General features: G+C 40.6%; 1 protein-coding gene across 2 annotated transcripts; it reads left to right on the top strand.

The window, feature by feature from the left end:
- The first annotated feature begins 999 nt into the window (after nt 1–999).
- On the top strand, nt 1,000–14,082 carry nrsn1l (neurensin 1-like). Of its 2 annotated transcripts, XM_030410762.1 has the most exons (5): nt 1,000–1,018; nt 3,381–3,481; nt 8,837–8,919; nt 10,407–10,559; nt 12,316–14,082. In XM_030410762.1, exons 3-5 carry the CDS (start codon nt 8,860–8,862, stop codon nt 12,721–12,723), a joined length of 621 nt encoding a protein of 206 aa, XP_030266622.1. In that variant the 5' UTR covers nt 1,000–1,018; nt 3,381–3,481; nt 8,837–8,859; the 3' UTR covers nt 12,724–14,082. The 2 variants fall into 2 exon arrangements, with proteins under 2 accessions (XP_030266622.1, XP_030266625.1); XM_030410765.1 differs by lacking the exon at nt 1,000–1,018 and having other exon boundaries at nt 3,385–3,511.
- Nucleotides 14,083–14,731: the final 649 nt, after the last annotated feature.

Genomic DNA, 14,731 nt, shown 5'->3' with positions numbered 1-14,731 from the left:
TGTGTGGGTGAGGTTGCTTCTTTCTACATTATTTTCAGGACCATGCCTTGAAGTGAGCCCGCCTTTAATGAGCACTCCTGCTCACAGAGGCAGAAATGCCTTTTTTAGTGTGCGTTTCCAGAAAGTTATTATTAGTCATTGACAGCTGGTGAATGTCGAAATCAATTAAAGTCTGCTATCCTGTGTGATTGGCATTTGATGGACAGTTCAGAGACTCCAGAGTTGTACAAAAACGTACCTTAAATTACAATATTTATCTTGCTGCCGGTGACAACTTAAAAGGACTCAACCATGAAACTGAGGGACAATTGCACACCGATGGAACTCTGTACTTTTTTCCCCTCCTGTTCTGAATTTAGACATTGAGAAGTGAATAAAAGAGTTTTCAAAGAGATTGAATTAGGTGTGGGTGTGCATATCTTTTCTTTTTTTTTTTTTCTTGTATTTCGTTATTATTAATTTTTTTTGGACCTTTATGATGATATCCCTAGAGAATGTTGTACTTATTTCAAAATACTCAGTACTCATCTTGTGGTTTTAAAGAGAGCTATCTTAATTGTTTTTAGTTTTATTTAAAAAGGGGACATTTGAAAGAAACTAACATAGAAAATTCTAGAAAACAATAAAATTGCTAGGTCAGTGCATATATAAAAAAAGAAAGAATTGAACATAATTGGACCCAAAAGTGAACTCTGTGTTGTTGTCACTTGCTACTTGGTGCTCATCTGTGTTCCTGGTGTTCTGTCTCACACATGCCCCTGTGCTCCTACACAGTCTGATTCCCCCCGGCACACCTGTCTCACATCAGCCTCGTCAGCGCCGCCCTGTTCTCAGTGTCTCTCCGCCTCCACCTCGTCACCTTGTTTAACTGTTGTTCCCTCACTCTTTGTTGGTTTTGTCTGTTCTTGTCCCCTCGTGTTCCCTGTGATCCTGATTTGTTCCTCACTCTTTGTTGGTTTTGTCTGTTCTTGTCCCCTCGTGTTCCCTGTGATCCTGATTTGTTCCTCGATGTTTGCAGGTTTGTCCTCGGTTTTTCTATGACTTTGGAGGTTTTTTATTCTTTGCCTGCCTTTTAGTTGCCAGATTTTGTCACCTAACATGTCACCTGCCTGCCTCTGTAGATATCTTACTTACTTGGCAACTGTGACAAAAGTAGCTAAGTCAAGCCAACAATAATGAGAATAAAATGAGACCCAAAAGTGAACCTTGTGGTCATTTATATACTGCATGATGACTTAAATTACTGTATTTCAATTTAGGAATCTGACCTCTGATAGGGCAAAATGAGATCTAAAATTGTGTGCACCTGCCACTAAATATATTTATTTATTTATTTATTTTTTTAGAATTTTCTCCCCTTAAAATTACACTTTATAGCTAAAAGTATGTAGAAATATAAGCAAAGTACAGTATGTGGACTTGTGCACATTTCACTCCTGTGTGATTTTTGAAAATCCAACATGAACATTAATTATCTGATTTAAAGGGTTACACCAGTTTACACCAAAGATACAAGATACACAAGATATTCATTGCACAAAAAATAAAAGAATACTTCAAATCAAAGCAACAGCAAAAGGCCTGACTTGTTGTCCCCAGTAGGAGGTCAAGATGAGGCCACCCCAGGAATGTTGATGGACCAAATCAAAACCACCAGGAGGCCCAACACCGAAGAGTCCTTCAGACTAAACAACCTTCAAAGGGAAACATCACACCCCAGCTGAATAACTGACAACAGTGCTAGTCGAGGGAAAGAACAGCAATAAATATATAGGCAGTCTTAATCTGGCTTCCATATAATACCACTAAATATTCCTTTAGGCAGGTAGTGAATCCATGGGGTTCCAAATGATGAGTCGAGTGGATAATGCTTTAATCTTCTGTGGTATATAGACACATATATTCTGTTTCATAGCTTACTGTACTTTTTTTTCGTATAGTATTTTAAAGTTTTGCTGTGATCTCTGTACTTTGTAGATGATAAAAATGATGAACTGAGGGATGAAGTCAGTTTCGCCTGGACCGCTAAATCTTTACAGACATTCTATGGAGATGTGATTTAATAAAGTTAAGGTTTCAGTTGATTTGGTCAAAGGCCCATCAGTAACACTTTAATAACCCTCTTTAATGAGAGGTGAATGTGCTGTAAATTAACATTAGTTCATATTTATTTCACTGTCAAAGGTGCAATATGTACAAACTGACCACCTGTAAAAAGTCAAAACAAACACGTGTTGCCAGAGTAACCGCTAACTGCTGCTAACGGTAGCTGCTGTAAGCTTGTTAGCGCAGCTGTGGAGCTAGCAGTCTGGAAGGGGGAATATTTAGTGTTCAGACCGCTAGCACAGGAGCTTTAGACCAGGATTTGTTGGGGCTAGCTGGTTAGCATGCTAACTGTACAACCCAATACATAGATGTCAGAACTGTGACTCACATTCTGCTTAGAATTGTGAATGAATGTTTGCAACTAAAATACTCTTACATACTGCACCTTTAAAAAAAAACAATGCAAAGCTTTGTAAACTATTCATTAAGCAATTGTAAAGGCTTTTAAACATCAGTTGTAACTTTATAATGGCCATCAAGATAATGTTTATAGATTAACTACACATTATTTATTAATCATTTACACAATACCATAAATATCAGTTGCAACTTCTTAATAAATTCACTTAATAAATGGATTATGAAGCAATTCATTGATGGTTAACAGGAAAATAACTATTGACTAACGTTTAATTAACCGTAGATTTACCATTTCTTACTGGTAGTTACTTTGCATGTTACAAGAATATCAATCAAACTGTGTAGTTTTGGAGAATACATTTACATTAAAGTCTACATAAATACATTAATCAGAAGAAGATCTTCATTGATTGATTTGTTTTATGCCTCAACAAACTAAATAAACGAAAAAATTTTAATGTTTTCGTGACTGAATTAACAAACTGACCTTAAAGGGCAACACAGTTTCAAACAGTTTTACAAGAAAAATAAATATTCCTGAGTTTGTATTTTTTACCCATTAATGTTATAAATATAAAAATTCTGAGTTTGTATTTTTTCTTGGAAACTGCACGCTGCCTCTTTAACTCTTCAAATGGTTATGACTTCTTCAGTTTATGAAAATGAAAAGGACAGTCACATTTATATTTAAAGAATCAGTTGTGTGTTATCAGTCTGATTCACTTATTGAGGAGACACTACCAGAAGTCATTCAGTTTAAAAGTGTCAAATCTTGTCTTTATTGAACTAATGACATAGAACAGTCAGTGGACTTGTCTCAAAAATAGAATTGAACAGAAAAACATACACTGTCATGAGTTTACACATGTTTTGTTTTGTTTTTTCTCCCCCCCTCTATCTTCACGCATGCTCAGTGTCTCCGTTCGGCTGAATCACATCAGCAGCCGCGCCGGAGATCAGCCGGTCCGACAGCACATGGATCCCCAGTGAGAAGAGCAAGCACTCCGGCCAGGGGGTAAGACTGAACCCGTCAGCGGCTGTCAGGGTGAGGGCAGGGGGCTGCGAGGGTGGAGATGGGAGGAGGGTGGAAGGGGGAAACACTGAGTGGTTGTAGATGAAGTGCGACGGAGAAAAGTGAGAGTTGAGCTGAGGCTGCACGGCCGCGATGACTCACATACAGTCCGGAGCCGCTGCTCAGTCTGTGTCCGTGTCTTCTGACGGTGCCTGGTCCGAGCGACCCAGTCAAAACATGTGCTGTCTGAACAGCAGGCTGTTAGCATGTTAAAGAAATATGTGATGTCATGTGTCCTACAGGCGCAGTGAGGGAACCTTGGTGCATCCTCTGAGTGCTTCAGTTTTAAATAAGACAAATGAAATGTGAGATAAACGCAGCTTTTTTTTTTTTTCTTTTTAAACTGGGTTCAATCTGGATTTAAGGCGCCTGTGAGCGAGGAGGAAAGTTATCAAACTTATCAGCACCATGGACAGGGCTCTGCTCCAACAGCCTCCATCACATGGCCACAGTGTTAGTACTTATCTGTCAGGGCTGGATACTGTGCCAGAGCTCAGAGTTTAATGTGACTGTGAAAATGGGATCCTCAGAAAGCCATTTATGAGCCATAGATAGATAGATAAATATAATGTGATATAATTTAATGTGTTTGCATATCAAACAGCCCGGGCAGAGGAAGAACCACTCAGATACTTTACATACTTTTATGTAGTTTTGGGGAAGACATTTTATAGATCGTCACTGACCGACTTTTACACTTAAACAAAGCAAAATAAACAAACTCAGAGGACAGGCGGACCCTGCCACCTATCTAACCTCAAACTGTGGACAGGGAGCTTATTTTCCATTGAGACCAGCTTGTTTATTCAGTTAATGAAACACTGAATATTATCGAGTTTGTATTATTACCTCATTTATATTGTAAATATTAAGATTCTGGGTTTGAATCTTTTTCTCCAAAACTAGATATAAAACATATACAGTGGTATTGGTCCTTTTACTTAAAGGAGGCACCCTGTAATACCAAAGTTAAAAAAAACTACTCCGCTAGAATTAAGAGAATCCTGCTTGAGTAGAAAATACAGCCGAGTATTATCAGTGAAATTTAATTGAAGCCATCCTTTAACATAAAACTTAGTGTCATGGTATCACATGACATATTTGCACAGCTTACACTGAAGCATCAGTAATAGGTAGCATTAGATATTTTGAAGTGGAGCTATTTTTTAAGGAGGCATCATGCTCACTTTCAGGATCATAATTTATAAATAGAATAGGTTTGACTGCTTTAAAGGTCCTATTTGTAAGAAAAGTTATTTTTTGAGTCTTATTCCCAACTAGTCAAATACTGACGTTTTGTTATGTCATTATTTGAGATATTCAGATTGATGTTTAAGACTCAAAAACACATGAGTTTCCTCATTCTGTCCATTGCTCCGTTCAACCCTGTCTGAAACGCTCTGTTTTAGCTCCTGTCTCTTTAAGGGCCTCCCTCCTGAACACCCGGTCTCTTCTGATTGGTTACCGCTAACAACAGCAGAGCAGCTGCGTTAAAACAATTTCTCGTGGCAAACTAGCATTGAGGCATACATTATGCAAATATGCGACACAGTGACGTTGTGTGATGTCAAGAAGTCACAGAACTACAGGCGGGACTACTCAGGAGGCGTTTGAGAAGCAGGGGTTTTTGTGGGAGAGAAGAGTTTTCACCCACATAACTTTCAAGATGTTTTTTCATGCACTAGAACCAATATAATATATCACATGGACAGAGAGGGTGAAAAAAGAAAAAAGAACATTGTAGCTCGTCTTTAACATGGAGTGAGGTTTAGTCGGCCCTCCTAAGAGGATCACGAGAAAAATCTGATAGTCTGAGATGATAAATTAATAAAGTAACCTGTAACCCAAATTTGTGTTTTCAGCTTTTCTGTAATGTTTGCGTTTTTGTGAAGTATTGTACAATATTGCCTTTTTTGGCACTGAACCAGTTATCATTTCTTTAATGAAAATCTTGATTTTCAAAACTATCTACTAACAAGTTTTGTTGGATAAATAAGTTGAGTTGACATTGGTTTCCTTCTGAGCTGTCGTGGAATCGAATTATAAAATAGCATAAGATGGAAGTTTAGTAACTGTAACGAATATTAATGAGAAAATCTAAGATGGTCATTCTGATCAGCTGATAATATACAAACTAATTAATCATAAGTGCTAAATAATATACTGTAAGTGAGTCATTTTGTGGAGGAACAAGCATTTCAATTATTAAGTGAGAGAACCAAGACAACAACATCGAATGAGTTCTTAATAAGTAAAAGTACTGCAGCCATAGTTTACATTGTTAATCTGTTGATCTATAAGAAGTGACTAGATCTGTAAAAAGTAACCAGTAACTAAAGCTGCTGGGTGAATTAAATGGCAGTACAATATTTTCCACTGAAATGTATTAAAGCGGAAGTACAAAGTAACATCGAATGGGAATACTCAACTAATCTACTGGAGTCACTAATCATTGCTCCACACATTCATTTAAAAGCATCATTAGACGCGAGGTCATTTGAAGTTATCCATTGCAGCGATGTTATTATGGACTACCTCGTTTTCTTGTGAAATTGTTCTTCCTTCTAATTGTGTTGACACTTGGCATGAATAAAATGAGAAAGGTCAGATCTTTTCCTTTAGAAAGAAAGACTAGACAGTCGAAAATAATTGAGATGTCAGTAAAAAAAAATAAAGTCATTGGAGTCTGGCCACACTCAGGACGCCTTTCAGAGGAATATGTACTGATTTTTGTAAAAGCTTTACGCAGGGAGGTTAAAGCACACACTCCAACAGTTAATTTAAGGCTAATTTATGACAGCCTGTTGAAATAAAAAAAATCAATTTACCTGTTTGAATAAGCTTTTCTTCAACTTGACACGATCATACACAAACGTTTCTTAATGGCATTAGAACATTCCTCGGGTTTTAGTTTTAGTTTTGTTCATATCCTCAAGATTTCCAGTTACAAGGAGACGAGGCACTGCAAACAAACAACAACAACATGCACAAACAAAAAGCTCATTTAAAGGTCCAGTATGTAGGATTTAGTGGCACCGATTGCGATGTTGCCCCCACAGATTTATGTATGACAACTAGACAACCGACTCAAAGGTGTTGCCTATTCAATCCATAGGATGTGCTCCCCTAACGTGCACACCACAAGCGATTTCTAGCTTGCAGGTTAACTCCGGTTATGCGGCCAGCTGAATGTGCGCTGTGGAGTTTTCCCCGTTGGCCTCGCCCATAGACTTTACACTGTGATGACATCATGTTTCCTCAGATAGCTCTTCTAAGATCCAGGAAAGTTTACCAATTTAAAAATATATAATAGAGAAAGGACCATAATCGATCTTGTTGCATTCGTGCAATACCCATAGTGGCCACCGGGCAATATTGGAAGCAAGGCTGAACAGCGCTGCTCTAATTTCTATTCAAATCTATGGGTTGTGCATTGTAACAAACCGAAACACACCTCCGCCTAGGGCTGCACAAAAAATCGTTAAAAAATCGCGATCTCGATTCACACATACACGTGATCTCATATCTACACACAGCGATTCTGAAGCATTTTATATCTCGAGCTGAATCACAAACAAATGCTCCTATTTTCCCCCCGGATTTTTTGAAGCGCCCCCAAACGCAGCACGGCCGCTGCCTCCTCCCTCAACCTGTGGTAAAGCGTCTTTACAACACGTGATTCAGTGGCGGAAGCCCGCCTGCAGTTAAGCGTATGGAAGCAGTGAGTGAGAAGCCGTTTTTAGACGGGGCAGCAAGCCGCCAATCTGCCCGTCCTTTTGGCGGCTAGGTCCGCGGATTTAGACAGAGGACGGCAAATTGGGGGTCTGTTTTGGTCCGCCGATTTCCCGCCTCGGAGGGTACACTTATTTCCGTCTCGCCTGCTAGATGAGCAACTGGACAGCCGCTGAGATCAGGAGATGCTAGCGTCTCCTGGATCTCTAGCTGTATGGTTGTGTTAGCTTGTTGTTGTAGCCACAATCTAGGAACGGTCGCTACTCTCAAATTAAAAGCCCCCCGCTAAGAACCCAGCTCTAAACTCCAATGGGGTGTAATGTAAAGCTCTTATTTTGAAGACAAATTCGTTGTCAACTGCTCACAGCCCAACGTCGGGCTTCACGTCAAGTCACATATTTGCCTCTACCTCTGAGGCGGCTTTTGGAAAAGGAAGAAAATTATGCTTCCATTTTAGAAAGCCGATCACAGCAGCTATCACATATCACCTAGCTTAAAATACGGCCCCAATAAACACTGTACAGCATGAGGTATAAAAGGATGCCCTCTCATCTTGGGAGACAAATTTTTTTTTTTTTATTTGTGTAAAAATAATTTCTCATCCAATGATAGAACTTGAAATGAACAAAAAAACATTGCTTTGGCAGAGGCATAGTAGTATCTGCCACACTATCATGTTTTTTTTTGTTTTGTTCAAGTTCATCAGTGCAATAAACATTTTGTGAAAATAATCGTGCCAGAGAATCGTGATCTCAATTCTAAGCAAAAAAATCGTGATTCACATTTTTTCCAGAATCCTGCAGCCCTACCTCCGCCCCACCCTCCTCTACACTGGACACTAAACACGCTAAGGGCTCTCTCTGGAGAATGTTTGGTTTGTCCATTCTGGACTCTTGTAGAAACATGGCGGTGCAACATTGTGGACTCTTTGGATGTATGGAGTATTACATTCCTTTTCTGCCTCTAAATCCTGCACACTGGACCTTCAGTAACTGATAATTCCACTGTTAGTAACAGCTCACCCTGTAGGGTTGAAGATTTTGCCCTTGGATGGGCGTACAAACGTTACATTACCTGAGCAGCATGTTCTCCTCTAGTGGCTGCTGATTTGTTTTTCTACATTATGTTCCAGTCATGTTAAACATACCGTCTCGTACCGACTGAGATCAGGCATGTGTGGCTGCGAAGAGGAACAGTTTGAAGGCAGGGAATGAAAGAAATCAATCAAACCGCCTCAGGAGAATAACAAAAGAGGGACATGTGTGCATATGTGCATGAGGAAGAACGGAGAGCGCACACACTCGCGTGTGTGTGACTCATCCGTGGGTGGTAATGGAGCCACCTCAGGGCCACGGTAGCCGTCAATCGCTCGCATGCTGCAACAATAACTGGGGCAACTCTACGACACAGGGCTGAATTTATAACCACCAAGGAAGCTTTTATTGAGAGGAATCCATATTCAGCAGATAAACAGTGTTTGTGTGACAGCAGCCTGGCAGCTGACATGTACACATATCAATCCGTACAGAACTCTGACTGTGTGTATGTGTGTGTCTTTTACCGCAGGTGTACAAGGTGTGTGAGGTGTGATGGCGCTGAGCTCCGAGGCCTGCGTCTCTGGCTCAGGAGGAGAGTCCTCCGGCAGTGAGGTGAGCTGCAGTTTCCCCGGGTGATTGGAGTTTTATTTGATTTTATCGCAGCTAAAAGAGTCTTACGATCAACATTAGTCAGATGTACTGAGCACATCTAATGTGCTCCACTAACGATCTATATTATGGCCCACAAATCTAGTGAAAACATTTCGTACGTACAGGATGCCAATTAAAATACCGACTGGAGACCACACTGCACTTTAAATGGGTGTCACAAGGGGCTGCTTTATTTTACAGCCTATATACCTTGTTGCATTATCAGCGTTTGCCCCAGTCCGCATCTCTGGTGTATCAGCTTTAGTGCTGCGCTGGAGTCACACGGCAAAGCATCTGTTTCGCTCAGGCCCTGTCCGCAGGTACATGGGGATTTATAAAAACGAGGGCTGGGGATCGCCGGTGTTTAACGTCATTTAAAATACACCTTCGAGAAAACTCCTTTCAGGTTCTCCATTTCCCAAAACACAGATTTTTGTAAACGATGACACAGAGAACCACCCGTCAGGTCTTCAGAGTTTATGTCTCACATTATTGAATGTGAGCTTGGAGTATGTGTGATGATGATGGAGGATTTGAGTTCGTACAATGACAGAATGAATGTTATATTGCCTACAGTGATGGGAAAGAGAGACACAAATGGCTGCTGACAACGCTTTAATGACAATTGGAAAACAGGAAAACTCACCTTGGTACCATTCCTGGTACTGTTAACATATAGAACAGAAACTAAACTCACCATGCACTGGATGGACAGCTTTTTTTTTTACCCTTGATGTTTTCTTTGAAGATTCTGGAAAGGCCCTCAGAACAGTGTAAAGTGTGTTAACTCATGCAGTAACTGTTCCTTCATGTGCTGTAGGAATTATTGGGAAAAAGCTTTTTTTTCCAACTGGAAAAATTCACGCGAACGGCCTCCCAAGTTTGACCAACAACATGGAAAAACAGAGAAAACTTTGGCCTATGTGTTGCCTGGTTGACCTCATATAAGTCGTTGTACTGTTTCATGTACAGCTGTCAACGTGTTTAAACACACTAAGTGATAAAATGCTAATAACTTTTTTTGACCTTTTTGGTGCTCTGACATGAACACACTAAAGTTGGAAGAAAAACTTCCTAAGTTGGAAAAAAGAAACCACCTGAGGAGCATGTGAATGCAGCATCATACTGTGGCTTGGTTACAAGACCAAAACGTGGGAAAACAGAGTTTAGGTTCATTAAAATACAGCGTATAAGGACAAAGTTATTATCCCCTCATCCCATCACCTTTTCTTTTCTTCTGTTTTTTCTTTTGTCTTCCCTCCTATTAACATATTCCTACTGGTATGCCCATATGTACTAAATGATTGTACAGCTTTTTTGTGGGCTGTAATCTGAAGTGTTGATTATCATGTCTTCAAACCTGAAAGACAGAGCGATGCAGCCAACTGGAATGACAGAGGACCTTTTTTTTTCTTCTCCTGTGTAATTTGTGCACAACATCCTCGCAGGCGGGTTCTAGTTGTCTTCAGTTTGGGGTTCGTTCCTATCTGCACCACTTCTACGAGGAGTGCTCGTCCTCCATGTGGGAGAGAGACCCGGAGGATCGAGGGTTCGTCCAGAGCCAGAGGTCAGCCCTGTGGTGGAACTCAGCCGTTTGGAAGGTAGAGGAACCACGCTCTGTTCACCTCAATCATCACCATTTAATCTATCCGATTCTGAGCTGATAACCTTTCACATTACTTACTTCATATTCAATTCAGTGACTTCTGCAGTTGTGAGTTAAATTAAGTGTTTAAAAGCAGAAGTTGGCTCACACACTGAAAAGCAATTTATGTGAACCTGTATATGTTGTATATGTTATTTTTAGTTATCACGCAAGACACAATCATCTTCGAAGTTGAAAATAGGAACATAACAGTAAGAAAAAAGTCACTGAATACACATCAGACATCGTAGGGATTATTGAGCCTGTTCTCTCAGCCGCTCTGAAATATCGGCAGCAAGACATATTGTACGTTTACATTTACATTTTCAGCATTTAGCACACGCTTTTGTCCAAAGCTACCTACAACAAGTTCATTTGTCACAGGAAAGGAACCACAACAAATCACTGTTGATAAAGTAAGAAAGAGAAAAACACAGAAACAATTTTCAAGCCCTCCTTGGAGCATAGTAGCTGCTATTTATCATTAAGCATTATCATTATTGTGTATTTTTTTTTCTTTACCTCAATCAGTCCTCCTCTGATATTTCATTTAAATAAATATCAGTCACTGACTGATGCGACACAATAGAGATTAAATCCACCACTGGCATCTGTCATCTCCCATGAGAAATCCTGCAGGCTCACAGGAAGTGATGCGCGTTACTTTGCAGGTTTGTTCTGAAACGTACGCGTAATTCCCCCGAGGACAGGGCGGGTCAGGCACCCTCGCAGGAACTTCATTCAACTGTTCACTCATGTGGTGTAGTCAGCGGCTGATTTTGCATAAGTGTATTCCTTTATGCCATTATTTCCCATCATGCCTCCAACCTTTTGAACCTCTATTCATATCATCACTGAACTGCAAAGTGAAAGTGTGAACCACAGCTCTGTGGTTTCACGTGCTGGTTGTGACACCTCCGCTCTTGATTAACATGTGTTCAGGCTGCAGTTCAGGAGGTAAACAAGCTACTTGAAGCGTTTACAGAATATGGAGAAAATGCAGTGTGAAGATTTAGAACAGTTATAGTGCAGTTCATAGATATGGATGCACTCAAATCTGATTAATGTTTTCTCACGTCAGAAGGTCACATGAACTGTCATCTTTTATTTTATGCCGTTTTTCTTTTTTTCTTCTGATGTAACTATAATGATGTTGCCGCTGTATGACTGATTTACATGAACTGGATCCTTTCATAGTCCCTTCCTTGGTAAATTGCACCAATCAGTAAAATTGATTAAGAGCTGTTTTTAGACTAACTGTGATTGTAAAAGCCTTTTCATAATTACATCCTTTTTTTTCTTATCCCACCTAATTTTAAGATATTTGTCCCACTCGTTTCCCTCAAAGTAACCTGCCATAATATGGCATTCTTCATGCACCACTTCTCTGCCAGCCCTGACCGCGCGATTGCTTTCACCTCCCAGCGTTGAGCTTCCCCCGTGTTAAAACTCTGTCTGGTATAACAGAGTGCAAACAGTGCATTTCAAACTGTTGTCTGCATGATGAACTGCCAGCGGTGGTGTGGTGGTATTTGTAAAGGTGAGGGATTGCATGTAAGCCCCCTGCCCATTTGGTAATTTGGCTTTTTTCTGCATCACAAACAACAAAATGACCTTTCCTAACAAGAAGAACACAGCACTGTGAACAGAAAAAAACCGACCATGGCTGCACATCTAACTACTTCACACTTCTGTCTCCATCCCCCCTCCAGGTGTCCCTGGTGGCCCTGGGTCTCCTGATCCTGACTGCAGGTATCGCCAGCCTGTCAGTCGGTTATTCCACTCCCCACAAAATTGAGTCGTTCGGGGAGGGAGACCTGTTTTTCGTGGACACCCAGGCCGTGAGCTTCAACAGGGGGTTGCACCTCAGCACAGCGGCCGGGATCGGGCTCTCCTGTCTGGGGTCGGCCCTGGCGGCGATGGGGGCTGTGGTTTGGATCATCCCCAGAGCCAACCTCAAAGAGAGGCTCTCCTACAGACCGGGGGGAGGGGAGCGGAGAGGAGAGTCGGAGGCAAAGTGGAGGGCTCCAGGGGATGTGGTCACTAAGCCACCAGGCACAGAGGAAGGGAAGATTCCCGTCACACTGTCCAAAGTGGAAAATGTGCAGCCCACTTCATAAAAAAGATCTCTGCCGGGCTATGTGGTGTCTACGTGGGCCTCAGTCTTACTGATTGGATTTATTTTTGGGTTTTTTTGTTTTTTTTTAAGGAAACAGATGTCATTTTAGCATGCAAATGATTGAAATGAAGGTGTTTTTTCAGACATAAAGGTCTGAACACTGAACAGAACAGGATTCAAAAAGGCATAATTTTGTGGTGATGTCAAGAAGTCATGTAATTAAAGGCGGGACTACTGGTGAGGCATTTCAGGTACTTGAGCAGCAGCTTAACATGTCTCCTCTAATATTTATCTTTCTCATGTAATACTCATGATAAATGAGGCCCCAAGACTTCAACCGGGGACCTTGTGCCTCTGTTAAACATCTCATACTGCAGGATCAGGATATAGTTGTTGACCGTAGACTGTGTTCGTGCAGTGCACCGTTGTTGTATTTTAAAAATACTAGTGAGTAATGTCCGCCTCAACGCTCAAAGAGAGCAGAATCCTGACGACTGAGGGTAGAAAATGTGATGTATTAACCTCCATCTTGTAACCTCCACCTCCATCTTGTATCCTCAGTATTTTTTAACAGTCATTTTTTTAAATTGGTAGCACCAGTAGTTAGAAAAGGTGTTAATGAATGGATCATGCAGAAACACTGTGTATCCATGCACGCACATCAACACACGAGCAGATCACGGGGCATTCAGAAAGGTGCTCACACACTAAAAAAGGCTGAGGGTGAAAAGAATCACTAATAATTCTGTGTCTACGGTTTTCATTGCACTGACGCTCATGTGTTGAGCACATGCACAGTCGCATGCACTTCACCCAGCCTCACCCTCACACCCACACACATGCACGAATTCGTGCTTCATTGACAATATCACCTATTTTCTCCCCACTGTAATCTGGCTCCTTAATTGCCTGCAATCTGTGTCTCCAGGCAACAGTTGGGCTTCAAGTGCTCTATTTTCAACTCCGAACAAAGACTCTTTTCTGATTGGCCCGGCACTCCCCCTTTCTTTATTTTCTCACACCAATCAGATTTTTTGTTTACAGTCATAGGCAGTAGTAGAGAGTAAGTGTTGAAGCGCTGAGGTGAGTGAATTTGCACTGGCACCTTAGAGGCTACTTGTTTGATCAGGTCCTCCAGTTTGGTTCAATTAGTTTGAATAATAGAGCGTACATGTTAGAGAAAAGAATAAGTCAAAATAGAAATAATCACGAAAAGTTTACAGCACCGATTCAGCTGGATGTTATTATTGATGTTTCATTGTTTCATTGTGTTTTTGGCTATGATGAAGATGGTGGAATAAAAAGAGGATCGAGTGTCAAAATAAATGACCAAAATAAAGTTGTGATCTGCATACCTCAATGTGTTAGTCTTTGTTAGTGTTTGGGTCCATTTCATCAATCTGTTCCAAATTGGCAAGAATAAAAACCTATATCTTTCACAGTAAGTTATATTTTTGATATTTGATATTTAATATTTGATGTTTTGGTTGTTATTATTCAACCAAATCATTTATTGTGATAGAAAGGTTGTATGTAGTGCTGACCGTTCACAGCTCCCCTATGTAAAATTAAAGCTGAAATTTTTCAGGAAAAAAACTCAGACAGGTTGAGGCTGCTTAAGGGAAAATAGACACTTTGGGAGAGTGGGCGGGTAAAAAAAAAGATTGTCTATTTAACAGCTAAAGACCCAGACATATTCCTCAGTAGTAGGTGGATACAACATATGTTGGATATGGATGAGAGCATACACAATCATCTGTATCTGTTCAACCAGATAACTTATCTGTATTCTTACACATACCCGGGATAGGCACGGCTTAAACTGGAAGTGGATGGTACTAAGTGGAAAGCCTGAAATGGGTATGTGGTGGTCCGAAGTTGCTGTTTTGTTGTTGTTTAAAGCAATATATGTTGGGTTTTCTTTACTATTTGTGCTCTAAACACAATGAAGGACAAGCCAAAACCTCAAGGTACGAATGGGTATGTGACCATGCCTCTAGAACACTGCA

This window comes from Sparus aurata, chromosome 3 (assembly GCF_900880675.1).
Source record: "Sparus aurata chromosome 3, fSpaAur1.1, whole genome shotgun sequence".
Lineage (NCBI taxonomy): Eukaryota > Metazoa > Chordata > Actinopteri > Spariformes > Sparidae > Sparus > Sparus aurata.
Note: the sequence above shows the minus strand (reverse complement) of the source record. Positions and strands in the feature narration are given on the sequence as shown.

Bases quoted from the DNA above. Each gene is read 5' to 3' on its own strand.
- nrsn1l (XM_030410762.1), top strand. From the start codon at position 8,860: ATGGCGCTGAGCTCCGAGGCCTGCGTCTCTGGCTCAGGAGGAGAGTCC. The intron at 8,920-10,406 runs GTGAGCTGCAGT...ACATCCTCGCAG, and splicing joins GAGAGTCCTCCGGCAGTGAG to GCGGGTTCTAGTTGTCTTCA. The intron at 10,560-12,315 runs GTAGAGGAACCA...TCCCCCCTCCAG, and splicing joins GGAACTCAGCCGTTTGGAAG to GTGTCCCTGGTGGCCCTGGG.